Below are 9,586 nucleotides of genomic sequence, written 5' to 3'. Positions count from 1 at the left end.
TCATGCATACGAGCAAGTATATTTTGGTGTTGAAGACCACGACAGTTTCGCGATCTCCAATTTCTTCAATTTCTTCTTTCTTGTCGGCTATCCACAGATGCTGCTCTAATTCGTGGACGCTGTCTCCCAAGTCGCATGTTCTTGTGCTCGTTTGTCTTAACTTTCACTCGACTAATATTAGAACGTCTTGTCGTGACATGTTCTAATAATTTATTCAATTACGAGTGCAACAGTGCTCATGGAGATTTTGGTTAATGCAGTACCATACAGCGAGAACATGTCCTGCAAAAACGCCTGGCATAGTGAAAATACTTGCATCAGAATCTCTAGCAGACCGATTGCATTCATTGCTCGATGGACGAGTACCAACGTCTCGGATAACAACACAACCTTTTTTCCATGTAAGAAAAAAATAATAATAAATACAAATAATGTATACGGCACACCAGGGGACTGCTAGTTTGCTATTAATATTAAACAACGATTCTATTCTGATAGCTGTGCTGTACAAAACGTGTATAATAAACGATAAAATAGAAGAAATCATTGTGCAAAAACACGAAGAACCATTTTTAATTTATCATTTTCTATATACACATATATTATATATCTTCTTTACTAAATGTTGCGGCGTCAAACAGACGGTAAACAAAATTCAAAACCTGCGCATCTGTAAATCGTCACGGGTCAACTACCTCGTAAACTCGAATTTGCTGCTTATTCTTAATAAATTTTGCCATTGAGATTTTATTAAAAGCAAACGTAAGCAATATTCAAACTAAATTAGCCTTTAAGCTAGCAAAGCCCCGATGACACAGTCAACAACGCCCCCAATACAAAAACAACTGCAAACACAAAACCAGCAACTATAAATGGTCATTCACAAATAAATAAAAAAAATCGGCGGAAGTAAAAAAAAAGCAAAAATAGTCTGCGGTGTGAAACTCAACTTGTTTTCTTTGTTTTTTATTGTTGTTGTTATCGCATATATTATAGCAAGATTTAATTGTGGCAAAATGTTGAGCAAGGTCAATGTCGTGGCTACGGCTTCGCAGACATCTGCAAAACTAAAGCGGCACAACTCGAAACGCGTGAAAGTCCGCAAACCAGTCCATGACGTTGTGGGGCGCGATCTGTGCGCGATTTGTGCGCGTTTTAGGCGCGATCTCAGAACGAACGACTCGGGGGCGATTGTGGCGCCAATGCAAAGGTATTCTGTATATTCGTTAGCGTGGCGGGGTCGTTACTACATTGGCGAAAATGCGTGAGTGTATGTGTGTTTCCGCACAGCAGTTTTCGGTCTTAGCGACTTAATGGGATTTGCGAAGACGTTGAAGGTCTGCAAGTTTGACAAAATTTTTGGAAATTTTCTGAAGAACTTCTATGCGGATTGGCTTGACTGGGTCTGTTCGTATATTTTTGCATGGGCATGGCTTGTCAGTTTGAATATAAAACATATTTTAATTTTTTGCACTGCCTTCAGTTGCGACCAACAGTTGTGTGTGATTAGTTCGTTATGAATCTTCTGGCAAGTTTTTGGGTGCTGATTTTGCTCATTTCATGGGCTGCCTGTCAGAGAAGCAAATCGAAAAGTGACAGCAGCTCTGGGAAGGCACAAGGACGGACCTTGGGACTATTGACGCCATTGCTGTTCGGCACTGGATCGCTCTTTGATGCGCCAGTGGATGGCTCGGGAAGCGGTGTGAGCAACGGCGTTCAGTCCGACTCATATAATGGAGTTGGCGGATATCCAAATTATGGAAACTACGGAAACTATGGCAACAGACCTTATTATGGTGGATCTGGCTACGCCGGCTTTGGTATTCCAGGCTACCTTGGCTTTGGAACCAACTATGGTGGCTACTATAGACCGTTCTACGGGTTTGGCTATCAGCGGCCGCAACCTGTAAACTATCCAGGCAACTATTTTGGCGGTTATAGACCCAATTATGGGGGTTATGCTGGTTACGCTCGTCCCTCCAATAACTACGCTAGTGCTGGAGCATCCCCTGCTGCAGCTCCTAGTCAAGGTCAGTCACCGGCACTTGGGGGCGGAAACTCCCAGCTCAGTACTGCGCAGGCGGCCCAACTGGCAGGGCTCCTGGGGCAAGCCCTCGGCAGCAGTCTGCGACCTTTGCTGGCCAATGGGGGTGCAAATGGTGGGGCGGCCGCTGGCGTGGGAGGGGCTGGTGGCAATGCACAGGCGCTGAGTGGTCTTCTGGGTCTGCTCGGCTAGACAGAAAGCGTCAGTATTATTATATTATATATATAAGTATTATATATATTAGTCATATCATGTGTAGTTTGTGCACAGTTTATTGTTGTTTATTTTATTTTTAATGCAAATCGATGTAAATAAGGCGGCTTTATGGACCAAGTTGAGCTAAGCCTACTGATGTGTTCATTATCACCAATGGCAAAAGGTAAATGCAAATTCCCCTTTTGAGAGTAAATACATACATACATATGTACATATGAGTACACACTTGTACATGCATCCAATTAGAAACTTGAAAAATGTGAGAGTGTGTTTTTGTGTGGAGTCTATAAAAGCACACGTGGGTGTGAAATAATCAACAGTTTAGCTTCAAGACATCAACCTTAACATGCAGATCTGCGCATTTCTTGCAATTGCCTTGTGCGCCTTCATCAGCTCGGCGAAGTCGCTTCCAGCCACCATGGACCGCGAGGAGATCCAGCAGCAGCCAAGCATGGAGACGACAGACAGCCAGAGTCTAATGGACTTGGCCGATCTGGGTGCAGAGCATGCGGATGAGAGTGCACGCAAAGCCCGTTGGCTGTGGGGCGGCGGTTGGGGCGGAGGCTGGGGAGGCGGCTGGGGTGGCGGCTTGGGAGGCACTTGGGGAGGCTTCGGATACGGCTATCGACCATTTGGCTATTATCGACCGTATGCCTATTACCGACCATGGGGCTATGGCTATCATCATCATTGGTGGTAAAAAAAATGTCAACCGAAGGGATTCACAGTCGTCGCGTTTAATACTTGTATATAACGGCCATCACAAAATTCAACTGATTGTGAAATATGCGCGAATAAAACCGAAAAAAATGTTATTGTAGAATTTAATAATTCTAAACTATGCATAAAATATTAGTGCATTAATTTAGCAATTTAATAAGAATTTAATCAGTTCCTGTTGCCTGGGACTAGGAGAGCATACATACCAAGTTTAGTCCATGGCGGTTCAGCCGACAGGCGTGTACGCAGACGGACCGCCACGACCGATCAATAATATTTATACTATATTTATACTATACTATGTATATACTTTATGGAGTCGGAGATTCTTCCGTTTGTTGCCTTTGTTTGCAGAAGCCTAATAATAAAAAAATTCTTTATAAAATGCTTCTATAGCTTTTGCTTATCTAAAGCCCAAGGATATTTTGACCCCCCAGGTAAAATATTATACTTGTATGTTCTTTAGAGTTACTGACCTAATCTGACCTAATCCCTTCTTCTATTTACTCACTGCAATTCACTGTGAAACTGGCTACTTGTATTTCACAATGAATTCACAAAATTAGTGCCCCGGCAAGGTTCGACTCATTTCCACCGAAGGTGCATAGCTGAGGGGACTACCTCGAAGCAAGGGCCTAATTGCTGCACTCAGGTGTTAATCAGTTCGCGTTTGTTTTCTTGCATGTCGACTACTAGCCTTGATATTCAATACACATAGTAAGTATTAAATAAATAAAAAACGATTTGGCGATGTTATAAACGATAGCTTATAGTAAAACTACAGCTCACAAAATTCCTGTTGTCAATTCCTGTCCGAAGCAATAAGACTGCCTGCCACCCACAAATTTATAAAATTTAAAAATGTTATATAAAATTGAAGCCTGTTTAGTTATATTAATATTAAAGCGGCTTCAAGCAGACTGGGAAACATGCAGTTATGTATTTCTTTATTTGTTTATGCCACAGTTCACAATGCTTAAGACATTAATAAGGCCGAAAGCGTGCGGGCCCGACTCTTCTAAGCAAACAAATAAATTATGACTTAATTTAAATTTAAATATACTTCACTAAAAAATGAAAGGGTATGTTGAATTTTGTGTGAAAGCTTGTAACACCCATAATAAATAGTCGCAGCCCACATGTTAACCACATGTATCATATCATTCCCGTTTCAGATCGAACTATTTCCAAATATTTGAATCGCCGAGGTTTGTTTTTGAAGGACACATAGATGATTATATACGAATGAAATTAAATAAATATAGCTTTTTTTTATAAAAAACCTTAGAACCAAACTCCATTTTGAGAATGTTTTTGTCATTCTTGTGACGCGAACGAAAGACCATTTGCAAAATATGTCAAACATGTTTTTTGATTAATGAAAAGATTCAGATACAGACAAAGATAAAGTTAGGATACAATTAAAATTATAGCATTATATATTTCGCGAAGTCTGTAGATTTCGCGCAGACACAGATACTTAGCTTGTTTTTAATAAAAAATAATTAAATGAATTTAAGAAAACAATAAAATGCTGAATATGTTTATATACATTTTAAACTTTGGGTTTTAATAGGGTTTGTTCTATATTAATGTGTCTAGTACGGATTTAAAGCAAATCAGGAAATGGACTATGACTATATGTTCTTTTAGAAGTGAACGATCATGATGAAACCTATCAGGAGGAAGCAAAAGCGCTTGCAAGATGTAAAATTTAGATACATGCGAGTTATATAAAATTTCTTATAGCAAGGAGTGGAGAGTGCATCAGAGAAAACACAAAATGGTCGTGCTGGGGCCTTGAATACTAAGATTGGTTATTCTAACCAGAGTTTGTGAAAAGTGCCCATAGCCTTAAAAGCATGCCTGCTATAAAAATCGTGGCTTATTCTATAATAATAGTTACGTATTCAGATTTTCTACTCATCAAATAATAACTTGGTGCCAAATTTAACACATGTTTCTAATGTCCAATTTTGATTTTAGGGCAAAGCCCTCTATTGCAAATAATATATAAATATTTCTATCATTCTCAGTTCTTTCATAATTGTTCACAAATTCCCAATTTATTCATGCTAATATAATGAGGGGTGTAGGGGTGTTAGGTTGGGTAGATGCGGTCCTGTCTTATTTAGGCCTTAAATTCCCTAATTGTGTATCCTCTTGGACTTTTCCACTTCCCGTTTGCCCACGGCTTACTGTGTGTCTACGCATATGTCGTTACCATCCAGATGCCTGGATGAACTTGAAAATGTTCCTCGGCTTCCTTTTGGATAGTACCGATAGGTTGAGGGTGTACAAGCGCCAGAAGTGACTAAGTTCCGACTTTCTCTTACATTGGCAACAGTTGCCAACTGCGTACGGTTGGGTATTAAATTTCTCAATCAAAAAAAGTATTCATGTCATCATATGTAAATTGAAAAGTTGTTCATAAATATGTATTCTTTTTACTTTCCATTATGGCTATGTGGTCTGCCTTGATCAGTTTGGATGAATTATGAAAGATTGCAGCAGCACTAAGTTAATTTTTACATTCTGAGCAAATGAATTAACAGTATTTTAGGTCCTCAATCAAAAAATGTTCTAAAAACAATTCTCTCTACAGATGAGCAAACCCGACAGCGCAATACCTTGTACCCCGACAAACTTCCGTCACTGAGTTATATGTGCCCCTAGTAGAAGCAAAAAGTAGAAGAAGAGCGAACTTGATGCTACAGCTTTTGGACGTAGTACTAGACTGAAATTATTTTGCAAATAACCTTTCTTGTAATATACCGATTTGGATGTAGCCTGTGGAGGGTAGGTAAAATCAAAAAATTAAAAAAAAGTGTAGCTTTGGGAATTGGAGATCAATTTTTTTCGTCATGCTGATTCAGAATATATGTAATTGTATACCTAATGGGGTCGGAGATGCTTTATGCTGCCTGTTACATACTTTGCCCAAACCTAATATACTCTTTATACCCTACGGGTACTGGGTATAAAAAGTGTAAAAACTGGTCCAAATTCATTGCATCTTCATTGACTCATGCTACATCTGAACGAGACCGGCCTTTTCATGTGCTAACTTGTTTTGGCTTATTCTATGTGTTCAATTCCAAATTTGACGTATGCAAATAAATAAATTGTATTACTTTTGGAGTAATGATAAATAAGGTAACACAAATTGCTCCTAAAACCAGGTTGGTGAAAACAACATCAGTCAAAACAATAATATACATACATATATTGTGTAAATATCGCAAGCTGCTATATTTTTTAAGGCTTTTGCGTATTCGTTCGGTGATTTTTGAATGGGCGGACAAATTTTCTGAACTTTCCAAATAAAAGGCCGTTCACTGGCTTAGACGACAGCAGTTGCGTGGAGAACTTCAAGCTTTGTACGAATATTCCAAACCCAGAACAAAAGCGACAACAAATAAAAATATTAAAATGCGATTTACACTTTGGGCGCTAATTGGCGTGCTCTGCCTTGCCTACAGCTACGCCGCTGCAGTGGATAAGAGCACGGACGATACTCCAGTTAGTTTGCTTGATGTAGATTCCGACAAGGACACGCCAACGAAGGATCTCGTGAAGCTCGCCAATGGGGAGGCTGGGGACCATATGGCGGTGGTTATGGCGGGGGTTGGGGCCGTGGATGGGGTGGTGGTTGGGGCGGAGGTTGGGGTGGAGGCTGGGGTCGTCGTTGGGGCGGTGGTTGGGGTGGTCCTTGGGGCTGGGGCCGCTAAGTTTCATACTTAATATTGCTTGATTGATATACTTGTATTGTGCGTTTTAATGATAATAAAGAACGTTAAAAAAAATTCCAAATGACTTTTTTCTCATGATATACATATGTATGTACATATGTATGTATGTAAGTATGTAGATAGAACATATAGTACTCCAACTTTGGCGCTAATAAGTGTGAAAAACGCAAATTATTTATAGCAATAATACGTTTATTAAGAACCACTTTTTATTAACTTTAATAAAGTTGTTGGTCAATTTTATAGAATAGCCGACCACACGTTCATTATTGGATTTGTTGAAGTTTTTTCATTGATCATATGCATAAGTTATTTTTTAAATGCATTGTACATTATTTAATCAAAATTTCAATTTTTTGGGCTGCCTACGCCCTTGTATGTACATACATATGTGGCGACAGATATTATAGACCTCACAAACTAATTAGAAAAATGAAGACGTAGAAAGTGGAAAAGAGAAAGGCGAATAGAGAAAGAGGGAAACCACCAACCCGGTGGGGAAAATTTGAGTGCCAGCCCGGCAAGCTATACCATAGACAAGCAAATATAAAATATAATATAATATAAAATATAGAATTTAACTCTCACGACAAATTTAATTATAAAATGTTATTATCAAATATACATATTTCGTTGTATTAATAAGTTAATTTATATATGCCGACAACAAGGAACAGCTGATTAGGCTTCAGACGATACGGCAGCATCGATAAATACTAAAGCTAAATGCGGTATTAATTTCAGGTGCGAAAAAGTCTTAAAATTGCCAAAAACCTACTGCGTATTTTTTTAATGAGCCAGCAACAAGTGCTCTGCTCCTTGTTAGTTTGTAGCCTAAATATTATACATATGTATATAATTACATAGTCTTTGGGCATAAAGAGAAAACAGCTGATTTATAGTTATGTAAAACTCACAGTACGCCATGAGCAATGCTCAAACGACATCAGCGACAATTTGAATTTTGTATGTAGAATTTGTTTTCGATGTACATACGTAAATCAGAATGTTTTCAAGTAGCAGCTTGCTAAATTTAGCAAGACATTGGGCTTGTTCTTATCGTTCTTTGCACATGAAACGTAGCGAGGTTTATCAGGTGAGTGTTTTACAAATAGATAGATAGATATCAACAAGCGAAATACATACTTGGCTCATTGCAGCACTGCTTTCGGATTCTCGGCGTTCACGAATCAGCAGATCAAGATACAGTTCGCCTTGCATACTTGGATTTGGTGAAACGTGTGCATCCAGATGCACGTACCCCGGAAGCCTCAAGCGAGCGTTTCAAAGAAGTGGACGAAGCGTTCAAGCTGCTGCAGGAGAAGTTTGCCAAAAATCGACGCAACATTCACGAAAATGACGAAGAGCCCATTGAGTTTGATATTAAACATACGGCTCCGCAGCATCGCCAGTACCTGTCCAACGAAGGCATAGGAACAGGCACACCCTACCAGCGTCAGAAACAATACCAACAGGTGCGAGCAATGAAAGCACAGGAACGTGTGCTTGAACATAGAATTGGAAAGACCGGCTACTTCAGCAAGCACGCGATTAAGACCAAGTACGGTATTGAGCGTATAGTTGAGGATCTGATTCAGGAAGCCATGTCTAAAGGCGACTTTAATAATTTGAGCGGTGCTGGCAAACCGCTATCTTCTGCACAGTCTCAGAATCCCTACCTAGACTTTACAACTCACAAACTTAACAAGATTATGATAGATAACGGCTTCACGCCCGAATGGATAACGCTAAGTCGGGACATACGCGACGCAATTACAAAACTAAAACAATCATTGCGCTCTGAGCGCATATACTATGGGGAATGGCCATTACAGCGGGCGGAACAGCAGGCTTGGCAACACTACGTTCAGAATGAGGAGCTGGAAAAGGAGGTGGTAAAGCTAAATCGCCTGATCGACAAGTATAACCTCATAGTTCCCATACTGGAGAATCAATTCTTTCGCATACATCTGGATAAGCTCGTCGAAAGCATATTCCGGGAGCCCGACTTGTCTAGAAATGTGGAGCGGAACCATAAGCCGTCTAAAGGAGCCGCTTCGGATAACAAATACAAAGTGAACCTGTTTTCCTTCATAGAAAGCTTTCTGTAAAAAACGAAAAAATCAATTCCTCTGAGACTTAGAACAATCAGTGATATTAGTTTATAGAGCTTTTTTTTTAAATATTGCAATAAACGATTGTATTAGACAAAAAGTGCTACCTGATTTATTTATAATTGTAATTTAAATTTATTTCAACCTTTTAAGGCCAACTGTCCCCATAATGTCCATTATGAGTACAAATATGCGAAATTCTCTTGTAGTCTTACAAACATCTGCCTGATAGGCATGCATTTATGTTTGCAGTTTCCAACTCTGTCGCAGCGTAACTAACAGATCAATAGCGGGGAAAGCACCAGCAAATGGTGTCGTTTGAAATTGTCGATATGGCAATCGGAATTAGGATTCAGATTTGACCATAACTTGTTGCAGAAACTGAGTACTTAATATTTACATAATGATAAACTTTATTTAAGAACGAACTGGTATCGTCTACATGTACATTACAAAGCGAATATTTGTGTTAAAATACAATTCTGCAAACAAGAGTCTGTTTGCGAAAATGCGGTGTTGCCAGACCGGCCTGTGGGACCGTTGAGACTGAGTCACCTCATCTACTCCTCCCCTCAGTGACGCCATCGGTAGGAAAAGGTAACGGAATATCACAAGAAGCGCACAGGGCGGCAGACATCATAGAGGTTCACTTCTCCAGTCCCGAATTGTTTACGTTAGTTGTTCTACAAGTAAGTTGTGCTTTTAAGATAGACGGTAAGCGGAAAAATCTGCGCAATTCC

The 9,586-nt window shown here is 39.6% G+C and overlaps 4 protein-coding genes across 4 annotated transcripts; all 4 read left to right on the top strand.

Moving 5' to 3' along the window:
• The first annotated feature begins 1,516 nt into the window (after nucleotides 1–1,516).
• Nucleotides 1,517–2,236, top strand: LOC115633811 (heterogeneous nuclear ribonucleoprotein A3 homolog 2). The gene has a single exon (XM_030531299.1). It carries the CDS (start codon nucleotides 1,517–1,519, stop codon nucleotides 2,234–2,236), a length of 720 nt encoding a protein of 239 aa, XP_030387159.1.
• Nucleotides 2,237–2,600: 364 nt separating this feature from the next.
• Nucleotides 2,601–2,960, top strand: LOC115633801 (uncharacterized protein F12A10.7-like). The gene has a single exon (XM_030531287.1). The coding sequence runs from the start codon at nucleotides 2,607–2,609 to the stop codon at nucleotides 2,958–2,960; it is 354 nt and encodes a 117-aa protein (XP_030387147.1). The 5' UTR covers nucleotides 2,601–2,606.
• Nucleotides 2,961–6,412: 3,452 nt separating this feature from the next.
• LOC115634598 (major prion protein-like) lies at nucleotides 6,413–6,711 on the top strand. Its single transcript, XM_030532447.1, is given in 2 exon segments — nucleotides 6,413–6,527; nucleotides 6,530–6,711. Coding segments are annotated over 2 exon segments (297 nt in total).
• A 908-nt stretch (nucleotides 6,712–7,619) lies between these two features.
• On the top strand, nucleotides 7,620–8,946 carry LOC115632533 (dnaJ homolog subfamily C member 28). The gene is made up of 2 exons (XM_030529741.1): nucleotides 7,620–7,828; nucleotides 7,893–8,946. The coding sequence occupies exons 1-2, from the start codon at nucleotides 7,739–7,741 to the stop codon at nucleotides 8,841–8,843; spliced, it is 1,041 nt and encodes a 346-aa protein (XP_030385601.1). The 5' UTR covers nucleotides 7,620–7,738; the 3' UTR covers nucleotides 8,844–8,946.
• Nucleotides 8,947–9,586: the final 640 nt, after the last annotated feature.

This window comes from Scaptodrosophila lebanonensis, unplaced genomic scaffold (assembly GCF_003285725.1).
Source record: "Scaptodrosophila lebanonensis strain 11010-0011.00,11010-0021.00 unplaced genomic scaffold, SlebRS2 tig00000001-arrow-pilon, whole genome shotgun sequence".
NCBI lineage: Eukaryota > Metazoa > Arthropoda > Insecta > Diptera > Drosophilidae > Scaptodrosophila > Scaptodrosophila lebanonensis.
This window is presented reverse-complemented; position numbering and strand designations above follow the sequence as displayed.

Bases quoted from the DNA above. Each gene is read 5' to 3' on its own strand.
- LOC115633811 (XM_030531299.1), top strand. From the start codon at position 1,517: ATGAATCTTCTGGCAAGTTTTTGGGTGCTGATTTTGCTCATTTCATGG.
- LOC115633801 (XM_030531287.1), top strand. From the start codon at position 2,607: ATGCAGATCTGCGCATTTCTTGCAATTGCCTTGTGCGCCTTCATCAGC.
- LOC115632533 (XM_030529741.1), top strand. From the start codon at position 7,739: ATGTTTTCAAGTAGCAGCTTGCTAAATTTAGCAAGACATTGGGCTTGT. The intron at 7,829-7,892 runs GTGAGTGTTTTA...GGCTCATTGCAG, and splicing joins AACGTAGCGAGGTTTATCAG to CACTGCTTTCGGATTCTCGG.